Here is a 14,277-nt window from a genome sequence, read left to right on the forward strand (position 1 = left end):
CCCCCTTGACCCCCTGACCCCCAAGGACTGCTGACCAAGACCCAGGATCCTTAACTCTCCAATCTGGGCTTGTCTTGATGTGGATGCAACAACTTTTCCAACTGTCCAACAGAGAGAGCTCCCCAGCATTAACCTGGGCTGCCTTGTAAAGTAGTGAGCTCCCCAACACCAGAGGGGTATAAGCCCAGGGTGGAGAGCCACTGCTGGAGGTATTACAGAAGGGACTCCCGATGTTATGAGGAGGCTGAACTAAGTGGCTTCCAAGCTCCCTCCCAACTCAGAGACCGTATGGATATTTGAATCACTTCACATGAACAAAAGAGCATTCCCATCACTGCTACCCCATCTTTCACCCAACAAAAGATGAGGTGAAGTTGCTTCTGTTGTTGTCTCCTTAGGTCAGCTGAAGCTGTCAGTCGATGCCCAGGACCGGGTTCTGCTGCTCCACAGTGAGTATGGGGCCAGGCGGTGAAGGTTCCCATGGGCCACCCAGAGGATTTTACACTTTACCTGTCCATTTATCCATTTGTTTGTCCTTCCACCCAGCACACATGTAGTTACTGAGCTTCTATCGTGGTCTTTGCTGCCTGGACTCTTCTGTTTAGCCCAGCAAGCCCTGCCTATCTCTCCAGCCTGTGTGGCCCTTGCTGTTAAAGTCTCCCTGCACTCCCCCCCCCCCTTTTTTTTTTTAAAGATTTTATTTATTTGAGAGAGAGAGTGAGAGAGAGAGTGTACGAGAGGGGGGAGGGTCAGAGGAAGAAGCAGACTCCCCACTGAGCAGGGAGCCCGATGTGGGACTCGATCCTGGGACTCCAGGATCATGACCTGAGCCGAAGGCAGTCGCTTAACTGACTGAGCCACCCAGGCGCCCCCCCCTTTTTTTTTTAAAAGATTTTATTTATTTGACAGAGAGAGACAGAGAGGGAACACAAGCAGGGGGAGTGGGAGAGGGAGAAGCAGGCTTCCCGCTGAGCAGGGAGCCCGATGCGGGGCTCGATCCCAGGACCCCGGGATCACGACCAGAGCCGAAGGGAGACACTTAACGACTGAACCACCCAGGCGCCCCTCTGCACTCCCTTTTCTGTCCAGTTACATGCACCCCCTTGAGGGCATCATGCTTGCTCATGCCTCTGAGCCTCTGCACCCCACTGTCTCTTGTGCCTGGAGTTGCCTGCCTTGTTTTTGAATTCCTTTTGAAAAATAACTCTCCCTCCCTCTGATTTTGCAAGAAATGTGCCTGCCTTCATCATCATTAAGGCTCAGGAAGGAAGGCTCATTTTGCTTCATTTTTTCCCCCTTCAGGAATCACCCTCCTGACCTACCTGAGTATGTTGCTTCCTCCTCTGTGTCCTTCACACAGCCCTGACTACGCTGCGTCACTCTGGGCTGTCCCGGAATGCAGTGGGGCAGGAACCATGTCTGCCGTACCTGCATGGGCAGCGGGGAGGGTGGGCAGGGAGACCCGGGGTTTCCTCAGGCCGGGAACCTGCCCCCCCCCGTGACCACGCCCTCAAGAGGAAGGACGCACACAGGACTGGTAGCTAGGACACCAGGCCGCATAGACCAGCAGGCGCCTGGGGTCCTCCGGTCCTGGCCTTGGGGGGCCCAAGGTGACGTTCCCAAGGACCAGCAGAGGAGGGTTCTTTGCGGGCCAGAGCCTGACTCCAGCTGTGCAAACAGATTTTGCAAAATGCATCTTGGCCTCCACCACTTCATTTGTCCTGCATGGTTTGCTTTGGCTTCACCCCAGTCGTAGGGCTCTTCATCCCTTCCAGCCTGTTCTCTCTCCCCTTTGGCTTCACAGGCCTCATGCCTCAGACTACAGGAGCCCCGTCCAAGCCAAACCCTAGGCCTCAATCCACAATGAACAGAAAAGAAAAGAGCAAAGAGGCTCCGCTTCTGTCTGATTTCTGCAGACCGCAGGCAAACAGGCAGTGCTTACATTCAGGATCAGGCCTGCGCCTCACCTGCCACCTATCCCTTGCCTTTATTACTTTTTCTCTAGCAAACCTTCTTTCAGCAATTACGTGCTTGCCAGGCCCTCTCCTCAGCACTTTAGACACATCATCTCATTCAGCCAGCACACCTTCATGTGAAGTGGGTGTCGTGATCCCTGACCCATTACGATCACTCCTCCATTGAAAAATAGCAAATTCAGTGGCAGAGAGACGAAGCCGCTTGCTCACACTGTCCCGTCTAGTAAGTGTCGGAGCTGGTGTTTGTGCGGGTCTGCGGCCCCAGGGCCCCGGGCCCGTCTCTGGACCCAGGCTTCTGCCTGCTCTGCCATACCATCCCGCGGTCCCAGCGCAGCCGACGGGGCAGGGTAAGTTCTCCAGCCTGGCCCCTCCGTCCCAGGAGGCGGACTCGGGTGGAGGAGGGAGCACCGGACTGGGAGTCAGGAGATAGGGATTCAAACCCAGCTCTGGCTTACCCATCGCTCTGATTGCTCTGTGACTTTGGGCACGTTTCTTACTATCTCTGGGTCCCCCTACAGTCTCATCTTTCCCATTAAAAGAGGGGTTAAACTCGATAAATTTGATGTTCTTTCAGCTGTTAAGTTTCAAGGAATCGAATGCGCCCTGCAATGTCTCAGTGAGGGTGCCGCCCATGTGTGGGAGATGGTGGGAATGGACTAGACCAGAGGGGGTTAATAGCCAATGGCTGTTACGCACATTAGGGGCTCGTGATAATCCTTCCTGCCCAGGCACCCACCCCAACATTTCCATTCTCTCTTTAGTTATAGAAGGCAAAGGCCTGATGAGCAGAGAGCCTGGCATCTGTGATCCCTACGTGAAGGTATATGATGAGCTGGAGGTAGGGAGGTGTGTGGGTGGGGGTGATGAGGGGCCACGTCACTAGACTGTGTCCCAAGGTCTCAGCACATCTGTGGGCCTGGGGCCATTTGAGGTGGCAGGGACCACCTCATTATTTGGTCATTAGGCATTTATTAGATCCAGTGATGAGGTGCTGAGCTAGGATAGGCCCTTCCCTTAGCCCAGCTTGGTCCCTAAGGCTTCCTGCAAGAGCGGGAATCTTGTGGGTGATCTTGGTCATCCACACAGGTGAGCACTGTGAACGTGTGGGTGACAGAAATCCACAGATGATCCCAAGCCCTCTCATGAAAAGCAATATTCTCACCCCTCTCCCTGGCAAAACCAGAAGCAAGATGGCCAGGTTTGGGTGGTGGAGGGGAGAGAGTGTCTCTGAGGCCTAGAAGATCCATCTGAGTGGGGCCGTTGCAGTGAAGACAGAGGCCCCACAGGGCAGAGGGCCTACTTCCAGCCAGAACCAAAGGCCAGGCACCTCCCAGAGTGTGGCAGCTGGGATGCACCCCTCTCTTCTCTCCCAAAGCCCCCAGGCTGGTCATAGGCCCCTGTGGGTGAGGACTTGGGCAGGAGCAGAGGCAGGGGACGAGCAGCTCAAGGGCAAGAACATGGATTTGGGGCCTTGGCAGAGGGAGCCTCTGGTGAAGGGAGCACCGAGCAGCTGCGGGGAACTTAGGAGAGAAGCCAGTGCTGAGAGGAAGACCAGAGATGGCTGAAGTACACCCCATCTATGGCTGGGCCTGTGGCTACCTTGGTGGTGGCACCCACTGCGGGGCCTTCTCCCGGCCCCCCGGCCCCGCGTCTGATTCTAGTGCCTCGGCGGGGGCTTCTCGTTGTCTCCCGGCCTCTGACTGAGGACTGCAGAGGCCGGTTTGAAGGACACCGGGGAGGCCTTTCACCTGGGGGCTGGGCAGTCAGCTGCTGGGCTTCGGTGATTCCGGAGCCACGAGCCATCATCTCATGCTTCCTTTTCTCCAATTCAAGATTTCTTTGATCCCTGAAGATAATCGACTGCGTTGCCAGAAGACGCAGACCGTCCCAGACTGCAGAGAGCCGGTCTTCCGTGAGCACTTCTTCTTGTAAGAGTCTGGTGCCCTCGAGGGGAGAGGGAAGGAGTGTTTATCTGGAACCAGCTCCGTTTGCCAAATCTAGAAGTAGATCTAAGCAGAAAAACAGTGACTTCTAAAGGATGTCTGTGTTTTCTCGTTCACTTGTGTCCTTGCATCCCTGGCACCCGGCCCGGCAGCGAGGTCCACAGTGATAAGGTGTCACTTGGCTGGTTCTCACAATCAAAATGCCCAGCCTGAGGCTGGCAGCCCCTGACGAGGAGGCATTTTCCCACAGTGCCTCGGGCCAAGCCTTCTCTTTCAGTAGAAGAAATTTTCCAAGCTGAGGGATTCCCCCCACCTTGTAAAACTTGCTAACCACCCCGGGCCTCAGCTTCCATAGTTGTAAAATGGGCTGATGAGAGTACTGACCTCGGAGAACTGACCTGTGAATGAGACCATGTAATGCGATGTCAGCTGTTTGTTATTATTATTATTAATTATTATTATTATTATTCCCCCCCCCTCCCTGAACTCTGGGGCCAATGGGAAGGAAATGGCCATTTGGTATTCTGTTACTGAAAATTAAGAACACTTTGTTTTTTTTCAAACTAATTTGCTTATTGTAGAAAAACAGATTAGCAAAGAGAAGAAAAGAGAAAACCCCTCGAGCCCTACTACTTATGACATGTCTCGGCTTATTTCTTTTCAGGTCTTTGATTTGTGTGGGTGTGTATGTCTGTGTGTGTGTAGGTGTTTACAAAAATGGAATTGTTCTGTAATATTATGTGGTAACCTCCCTTTTGTCCTGAACAAGGTAATGGAAACTCTTTTATGTATATGAATACTCACCTCCCACCCTATTGGTGCTTGAGTTTCTTTAACCAGCTCCTTATGGTTGTTAGGTTATTTCTAAATTTTGCAATTGTGATGAACTCTGTGGGTCCAGCCTGGAGCTCGGCCCTACTAACACTCTGACCGTCTGGTTTGCTTTGCAGTCTCATCCAAGAGGAAGATGAACAGAAGCGCCTTCTGGTCACTGTGTGGAATAGGGCAGGTGACTCCAGGTGAGGGGAAGCACTGAGCTGGAGGGGAGAGCCTGCTCTTGGCCCCCAGGGGGCAGCCAGGCAGCCAGCAGGCACCAGTTAAAGCCTGTGGGATGAATGAGTAGTAGTGGAAACACTAAATCTGAGAGGCCGCCACTCGCCTGAGTCCCCGTCGCTCCAGACAATGTGGAGGACCGTGTTATCAGGTAGCATTTGCTGTGCCCTTGGTATCAACAAGGCACTGCTTTGGCCCCGGGGATGCCAGCCAGCCTTCCTGTGGCTTCTGCTCTCAAGGTGCCCACTTGTAGGAAGGGACACCAGGTGCTGCCTAGACACCGATTACAGTAACAATATACACAGGCTCAGTTCCACAGGAATAGAAGCTCCTAGAAAAATAGGCCCATTTCTTTTTTAGTCATCACTGTACCCAATGCCTAGCACATAGATGTTCTGTAAATATTGTTTGAATGGATAAAAGACTGAATGAGTAATAAGGACAGTAAGTATGGGAAGAGGGAAGTTCCTTGTGGGCCGAGGTGATCAAGGAAGGCTTCCTGGAAGAAATGGGATTGTGAACTTGGGGCAGAGATCAAGAATAAGGCAAGGAGAGAAGGTTTTGCATGAGCAAAGGCAAGAGGCAGGAATATGCATGCTGGGCTCAGGCTGCCATGAGGAGGCAGCGTGGGAGGTGCAGAGGTTTTATGTGGGAATAGCCAAACAGGCTGGTCTTGCATGCTGCGTGGGACGCGGGTGGCCGGATGTGGTCCTTAGCATGGGGTTTAGTCCAGCACAGGGGAGGAGTGCTGGGTGAGGGGGAGAATCGGCTGCCCAGCAGAGGGGGTAAGAGCAACTGGACTGAGTGCCGTGCCCGCTGTGAGCAGCAGGGGCTCATTCACCTGGGGCAGCTGAAGGAATCTGGGGGACCCTGTGGCCATACATTTGTCAAGCCATCATAGAACCAAGTGGTAATTGGAAAAGTGCCTCAGTGAATGAAAATCAGCTCCGTTCACCAGCTTAGACTGGGAAAATATTTTGGGGTTGAATTCTTTTTAGTATCTTAAATGTTATAGCTGGTATGCTTTTTAAAATTGAGCCTTATTCATAAGGAAGAATATTTCTTTTAATGGAGCATTTACTTTTTCTCATGGAACTTATGGTGCTGTAGGCCTCATTCACTCAGCTGCCATTTCCTGGGTACCAATGTGACAACATTGGTCTAGATGCTGGGGACACATGGGGTCAATCAGAGACTCTCCTGCTCTCGAGAAGATCACTGATAGGGACTTGGGGGTGTGGGTGAGAAGGAGGACATCACATTGATAATAAGCAACCATTTACTGGGTGTTGACCACAAGCCAGGGGTTGACAGTGCATTATCTCATTTAATTCATAACTCTTAAGAGGAGTATGTTTTTGCCTAAGTTTTCAGAAGAGGAAATGGAGGGTAAGAAAGGGAGTCACTTGCCCAAGGTCACATGGTCAGTAGGCAGTAGAGCCGGGGTGGGGATCTAGGCAGTTAGACCCCAGATTTTCACTCTCAACACTATACTGCTTCCTGGGGTGCAAGCAAAAGGACAGAAGAAAGAACCAGCAGAGTATAGAGGGCAGGGCAGGGCAGAAGTGGGGAGGGGTCTCCAAACTCCCTGGCATTGCAGGAGGGTCAAGTACAAAGTAGGGGCCAGCTAGAGATAAGATGAAGAGGTTGGTGTAAGCCAAATCAGATGATTCTGTAGGTGTTCTTTGGAGCGTGGGCTGCCTCCTAAGGCCAGTGGTTCTCAGCCCTGGATTTGCATCAGAATCCCTGGGATGCTTGCAGAGAACATAGATTCCCAGGTGCCATGTCAGATGGATTCAGTCCGATCTTCATGGGCAGGGCTGAGGGAGCTACATTTATATAAGTTCTCAGCGGAACCTCATGCCGTCAGCTTGGTGTTCGGGAAGCTGGCGGTGAAGAGATACTGAGGGGTGTTGAGCAGGGGAGAGGCAGACGCGTGTTCTAGATCTATCATCCTGGTAGGGCTTTGGAAGGCTGGGGAGGAGCTAGGAGATCGTTGCAGTGATCGGTGAGAGAGATGCTTTAGGGATGGAGAGGAGGGAGGCAGACCTAGGACAGATTTAGGAGATTAGATTAATGGTACTTAGTGGTGGTTTGGCTGTGAGAGCAGCGGGTGAAGTCAGGGGTCATTCCTGGGTATCAGGTGGTGTCCCCAACCAAACCAGCATGCCCTGGAGGGGAAGCGAACCAGCTTTGGGTCCCCCGAGAAGGAGGGGCTGGAGAGCAGTCGGATGGGAGCTGTGTAGGGGTGCCTTGCTGACACAGAGCCCAGAGGGAGAGAGAGCTCTGTGCCAACGTACGGACGTGGGAGCCATGACCAAGGCGGTGGGTGAAGGAGGGTGGACTGCCCAGGATGACAGTGGGTGACAAGGCTCAAGGGTCAGAATCCCGTCTTGGCAGGAAAGCCTGAAGAAGCCCAAAGAGGAGTGCCAGAGAGACGGAGGGCGTCTGGGGAGCCCACGGGACGGAGGCAAGGAGGGGGGCAGGTGCTAGAGGCACGCGCTGCGCTGGGACCCGCCACAGAGGTCTGCCCTCCTGTGAGACCAGGGCGAGCCCAGCAGAGGGCAGTTCACGGGTTTTGCAAAAGAAAGTGAGGCCAGGGGGGAAAGTGAGTCAGCACCCTGCGGGGCAGTGCGACGGAGGCTGTGTCTCCACTTGTTGCCTATTTTGGGAAAGTGAGATTCCTTATTAAACCCAGCACAGTGGAGCTCGTGGTCACAGTCCCGATCCAAAGCTCAAGAGGGACAGAGCAGGCTCAGGCAGGCCTGCTTCGGAGCAGGTGGCCCCTCCGAGGCCGCCAGCGCCACGCAGGGACGTGTAGTGTCGATCCCTCTCCAAGCCAGAAGGCCTCGGAGCCGGGGGAGGCCGACGGAGCAATTGCAGGAAACTTCCGCCCTGTGGAACGCTCTCACTTCGCGTTGTGCTTCTCCAAAGGACGGACATGCAGCTTAGCAACATCAAAGACCAGTACAGGAGGAAGGAAACAAACATTTACTGAACTCTTCTCTGTGCCAGGCCCGTTACATACATTATTTCATTTCATCCTCATAAGCAACCTTGGGACGATGTAGGAATTATTACTGTCCCTCCCTTCGGAGAGGAAGAAACCGAGGCTTATAAAGGTGAAGGAACTTGCGTGAGGTTAGTAAACCCTGAATGTCCACTGTGTGTGGACCTTGCATAGCATATTCCATGCATCGTCTAATTTAATCCTCACAACGCTGTGTAAGTAGGTAATAGGGCTGTCGCTCTCTGGCAGGTGAGGACACAGAGGCACAGAGAGGTTAAGTAACTTGCCCGAGCTAATGCAGCTAGGAGGTGGTGGAAACAGGATTCAAATCCAGGCAGCCTGGGAGTCGACTGTCTTCATACAGGCAATAAATGACTCCAAAGCTATACTCCTTCTGTGACGCACTGTGTCAGTACCCTAGTTCCTTGGGGCCTGGACTGCTTCCCCTGGGCTGTTTCCCAACAGAAACAGATGTGGTTTTACATAAATCATCCAGGTGAATGTGTGGCAGTTACATTTTGTAACTGATAGGAGATAAAAGGGAAACCTCTGTTTCATGACTTCTCACAATCCTTCCAGTGATGGCTGTAAACTCGTCTTAGGGGGACAAGGTGGTCTACAAAGACGTTCTGGGGGAAACGCTGGGGGATGTCACCTCATCGTGGTGACAGAGTGGGTGCTGAGGGGAACCAGGCCTCAGGGCGGGAGATTTGGCTTAACGCCAACGTTGCTACGAGACCTTAGGTAAGTCCCTTCCCCACTCCAGGCTTCAGTTTCAACTGTGAAATGCAGGAGAGATGCTAAGATTTCTTTCAGCTTTCGGGTTCTGTGAATTTTCAAGAAATTTTCAAACAAAAAAAGCAAAAAAAAAAAAAGAAAAATTTTCAAACATACGTAAAGGTAGAAGATGTCATATAATAAGCCCTCATATATCCATAGTCCAGCTTCATCCATCAGCTATATGGCCAATTTTATTCCCTCCATGCCCCCACGCATTCTCCCCTCCCTCCTCCAGTGGATTATCTTAAAGCCAATCCCAGACATCATCTCATCTCCTCTCTATATATCTCTCTAAAAGATGGCTTAAAAAGACAACCACAACGCCATTATCATGCTTGACAATTAAGAGTAACTCCTTAATATCATTGACTATGGAACTCAGCTATTTAAAAGTTTTGTTTGATGATACGGTGAAGGCCACACTGAAGCTTCTAGTATCAATGATAGCACTTTCAGAACCTGTGGCCAGAGAACAGTCTTAGGATTGTAAGGTCACACACCACGCTAAAAAAAGAACAAAACACACATAGCTTGAAACACATAATCTTTTATGCGAAGAGTAGGAACATTTATGGAGAGTCTGCTTGCTGTGTCCTGGGCATTCCAAGTCTTCTCTCGCCTTTGATCTACTTTCCAAACGGGACCTCAGTGCCAAGCACAGTGCCATCTTTGTTAGAAAGCTCGTGACCCAACACAGGGAAAGAAAAAAAAAACAAATGGAAAAATATGTGTTCAATTTAAGCCATCAAAGTAAAAATAAATGGAGATTAAATGCTGTAACCCTGCAACAGAAATAGTTTAAGGCCCCTGAGAAGAATGCATTTTCTTCTGAAAGTTCCCTGAAAAGAATGCATTTTCATTTTGCGGTGGGTCTCTTACCCTCTGCTCAAAAGGTAACCGAGCCCAGTACTCTTCGCCACGAGTGTTCCATGAAGCCTTACCTCTGAGTCTTTGTACTGGCTGTTCCCTCTGCCCGCAGTGCTCTTCCTTTTCCTCTCTCTGGCTTAGCTCTTAAGGCCCTCTTCCGGCATCTCAGCCCTCCCAGAGCTTTCAGCGTTTGTTGCCTGCACTGTCCATCTGTCTGTCAATCTCGCCCTGTCAGTGATATCCCTTGTATCGCTCTCTCGAATTGCTATTTACATTCCTGCAGATCTGTCTGCTTTCCTTAATGCTGCGGCTCCTTGCCCAGGGCCTGCCAACCCACCATGGGCATGATGGGTTCCTGCATTTGTCAAGCCTTCACTGAGTGCACGGAGCCCTGAGCTCAGGGTTTAGCATTGAGAAGTCACCAAGGCTTGCCCCTGAGACTTTGTGCTCGCGCAATTCTCAGGCAGCCTCCAGGGTAAGCACTAGTTTCCAAGTTTATAGGCTGACCGACCGGTACATTGCCGTGTACTCAGATTATGTGTAAAAGAAGTCTTTCTTCCTCCAAAGATTTTTCAAAAGCAGGCTTAAGGAGTAGCTAATAGAAGAACACTTAGAGAGCGTTTCCTGCTTATGGACATTAATTGTGACAATTTACTTGGCCTGAATTAGCATGAAGTCATTGGAGGCCCCTTAGCAGGAAGCAAAGCTTATATGGGCTATTAACCATTTAGCATTCTCTAAGCCCCAGGGAATGAAAATTCCACTTATTGAAGAGCAGGGGGGAGAGGCAGCCTTTATTACAGCTAAAGCATCCCACGTGGAGATTTAGAAAGTTAGAGCCATACCCGGTGTGATAGGAAAAGTGTGCAACAAGGAAGTGTGAGCACCTGGATACCAGCCGGGTTGCCCTTGAAGGTGTTGAAAAATAGAATCAAATTGGTGGTAAGGACTTTGGCAAAGTCTTGACAAGGCTTTTCTGGAATGGCAACTCAGACCAGGGTCTGCCGCTTGTGATGGTCACTGTGGCTGGCAGTGCTGACTTGGCCACTTCCCAGGAGGGAGGAGTGTTGTTTCTGGGGGTGGGCTGGGGAGATGGATGTGGAAGGGTCTCTTTACTGGGGGTGAGCGCACTGTTCTCTTTGGGTAGATTATTAATATGGCCTTGTCTGATGGGAGGGGGCAAGGAAGAGGGGGAGCCGTGGTGCCCAGGCCACAGGAAATGAGGGCAGGGGAGGGAGCAGGGGGAGTAGCCGAGTGACAGGAGGTGGGGAGGCTCTGTGAGGTGCAGAGTGTGCCTCTGAGGGGCAGGGGCACCAGTTCCGAGGATCAGTCTCTAGTGCTCGGCAGCCCCGCCCCTCACTTGACTTGGCTGCCTATGAGAAGCCAGTTTTGTTTTGCTTGGGACCGTCAGGTGGTAAGCTGCCACTCTTTCCGGAGAATGCAAACAATATTTATTTACAGAGACCTGGTCCACTGGTCCTTGACTGGGGCAGGCACAGGCGGGTGCCCTGCAGGAATCCTGGGATAGCTCTCTCTAGACTCACAGGTCTGGATCCCACCTCGGACTTACTGTGTCCGGTCCCCAGGGGCAGGCTCTGGGGCACAGGATTTGGGTGGGCTCTTCAGAGGGTTCTGTGGTGCACCCTCAGCTAGAGCCCCTGGCCTCACTCAGGCCGCCCTGGACCAGGTTCTGGGGAGGCACACCTCCAGGGTGTTCACTACCCGTGTGGGCGGCTCATTCCATCTTTGGCTTTGCTCTTGTGTCTTCTACAGTATTTGCTCAATCTCTCCTCTATGTGGGTCCCTCAGATACTGAAGGATTATGCTTCCATCTAAATACTCATGTTGTTTCTTGATTAACAGCTATTAAACCAGTCTCTGGGGCGGTCTGAGTTGGGGATGCGCTAAGAAAGAGGACAATAGAAAAATGAAAAAGCAACTCTAGTGCTAAGATAGAGAAAGATATGGTAGAATAGAAGTATTTGCAAATATAAAGATATAAATACTGTTTTTCTTTTCTGATTACAAAAGTAGTGCTTGTTCCCTGTGAACACTTGAAAACACTGAAAACCCAAAGAAGAAAACAAAAACCCCTCTAATCCCCACCTACCGGAGACAACCATTGTTAATATTTTTGTGGGTGTCTTTCTCATTAAACTACAAATTTGTAAACTACTTCCTTTTCTCTCCCAGTGACAAGATTATTTTTTTGAATTTCATTAACATTAGCCTATGCCATCGTTACTGAAAGCTGCCTTGTATCAGTCAGTCCCAGATTAGACGCTGGGACTCAATGGTGATCAGTCTTCCTGAACTTTGAATTACTCTTAGCCCCAGGGGACCCGACTGAACTCAGCCTCTTGCCACAGTGTGACACCCCACCCCCCGCTCCCCACCAAGTCCTGACTCTGGCTCATGCCTACTTGTCCAGGTCAAGTGAGTCTCAACAATTCTTGTGTTGATTGGGACTTTGATCTGAACCCGTCCAGGAACTGCGAAGGTCCTGCCTGTACCTGAGAAGAGCTTCTTGAACTTGAGGTCCCACAACTTTTCAGTTGAGCATCAACCCACTGATATGGGTGCTGAAATTCCCTGCGGGGCCTGCCTCTTCAGATCTCCCCAGTACTAGAACAGTTAATGCTGAGTGAAATAAATCAGGCAGAGAAAGACAAATACCGTATGATTTCACTCCTATGTGGAATTAAGAGACAATACAAATGAGCAAATAAAGAAGAAGAAGAAAAAGAAAAAAAAAGGACAAACAAAAAACCCAGACTCTTAAGTACAGAGAACAAACTGGTTGCCAGAGGAGAGGTGAGGGCAAGGGAGGGGAGACAGTACCCTATCTTGAGGAGCACTGAGAAATGTAGAGTTGTTGAATCATTATACTGTACACCTGAAACTAATATAACCCAGTATGTTAGTTCTACTAAAAAAAAAAAAAAGAAAAGAAAGAAAAAATCCCCAAAGCCTATGGGTAGCCCTAAGCTTCTGTGGTCAGTGGAAGGAGAACTGTTTTCCAATCTAGGGTGCATGGCTTTCCCACAGGACCTTACTACTAACCCGGTTTGTCACCTTGGGAAGGGGACCAACTCTGAGCCTCAGCCTTTTCCTCCATGAAATGGGGAGACTTAGCCCTCTCCAGCCTAACTCACAAAGTTGGAAGGATCAAATGAGACAACGCGGGTCAAAGTGCTTTGTAAACCGCAGTGAATCAGGCAAACCTATGTTGCACGGGATAATTGGCCTCCCCATAGAGCCCGGCAAGAAGGTGCTGACTCAAGCCTCTGTTGTTCTCCCAGACAGAGTGGACTCATTGGCTGCATGAGCTTTGGGGTGAAGTCCCTCCTGACTCCGGACAAGGTGGGTCCCGGGGACGCTTCCGGCAGGATCATCCCACCAAGGCCAGGGCTAGCACGGGCAGAGGCCTTTGTCTGGAAGCCCTTGGGTGGAGCTTCTGTCTCGCATGCTTCACGACCTGAAGAACAACACTGTTTATCGTCCGAGTGACCAAGGCTTTGGGTCTTCTTCTTGGGTTTGTGCTTGTCAGAGATCAGTTGTCAGGCAGCCCCTAGGCCTTCCAGGGGGCTCTGGGCCTGGTGTCTGGCACACCAGGACGCTGGCAGATCCCTCGGAGTTCTGAGCACTCCTGGGCTTGCCCCGGAGGAGGAGGGCTAGGTGGTTCTCATCCTCTTGACATTATCTACCAGGTCTCGTGTTTTTGGGTCTAGCGAGTGCTCAGGGATGGAGTGAGCAGCACCATCCTCTATGGAGCTTTCCTTTAGGCTAAGTGAGGACTCTCTGGAATCCAGAGACCCCTCCCTCTGGGTAGCCAGTTCCTTATCCACTTCTGCATTCCACCCCCACCCCGCCCCCAAACTGGAGGCTTTTGAGCAGGGGAGGTGGAGACACTCCTTTCACACACACCCCTAGAGATGTCCTGGTGGCCTCTGCATGGAGTTTCCAGGTGGCCTGCCACTTCGTGTTCTGGAAGTGAAGTCTGGGATAGGTGGCTAAGGACCCTTTATCCTGCATGTAGGTCCCGAATAGCTTCTCTGGCTTGCGGCGCTGGCTTCATTCTCTCTTGGGAGCTGCTCCCTGCATGGGGACTGCTCAGGAGCCTTAGGATGCCCACCTTCTGGCCTCGCCATCCCTCTTGCACTCCCTCCCTTCTGTTCTGTCAGCATTCATTGGGCCCCTACTGCATACCAGGCACAGAGCTCGGCCCGTGGGAGAGCCTATGCACAGCCCAGCGGGGAGGCAGGCATGCAAGTAGACCGTTGTTCTCCAGGGACAACAGGCTGTGGGAACTCAGCAGAGAGGACGAGCAGCTCTGCCTGGAGCATCAGGGAAAGCTTCCTGGAGGTGTAGGCATGGCAGCTCCCTCTGGGGCAGGGCGGCTGAAGGGTCTGTCTCTGCAGAGATGATGCTCTTGAGGGAGGCTCTCCAGGGGCTGCTTTTTGCGGGGGGGCTGGTAGCTGCCTGACCTGTGTCCTCTGCCTCTGTCTGAGCATGTCACGCCTTCCCTTGTGACAGGAAATCAGCGGCTGGTACTACCTTCTGGGGGAAGACCTGGGCCGGACCAAGCACCTGAAGGTGGCCAGGCGGCGGCTGCGGGCCCTGAGAGGTGGGTGCGCCCCGCCTTCGG

At 51.7% G+C, this 14,277-nt stretch overlaps 1 protein-coding gene across 2 annotated transcripts in view; it reads left to right on the forward strand.

The window, feature by feature from the left end:
* Positions 1-14,277, forward strand: part of RGS3 (regulator of G protein signaling 3) — a 116,553-nt gene that overhangs the window by 13,821 nt on the left and 88,455 nt on the right. For both annotated transcript variants that reach the window (XM_036121936.2, XM_036121934.2), the window contains exons 2-7: positions 399-449; positions 2,738-2,796; positions 3,810-3,904; positions 4,870-4,938; positions 12,932-12,992; positions 14,166-14,256. In XM_036121936.2, the coding sequence (XP_035977829.1) occupies positions 399-449; positions 2,738-2,796; positions 3,810-3,904; positions 4,870-4,938; positions 12,932-12,992; positions 14,166-14,256 (426 nt within the window). The remainder of the gene's footprint in view (positions 1-398; positions 450-2,737; positions 2,797-3,809; positions 3,905-4,869; positions 4,939-12,931; positions 12,993-14,165; positions 14,257-14,277) is intronic.

The sequence above is a fragment of the Halichoerus grypus genome, chromosome 14 (genome assembly GCF_964656455.1).
Source record: "Halichoerus grypus chromosome 14, mHalGry1.hap1.1, whole genome shotgun sequence".
Lineage (NCBI taxonomy): Eukaryota > Metazoa > Chordata > Mammalia > Carnivora > Phocidae > Halichoerus > Halichoerus grypus.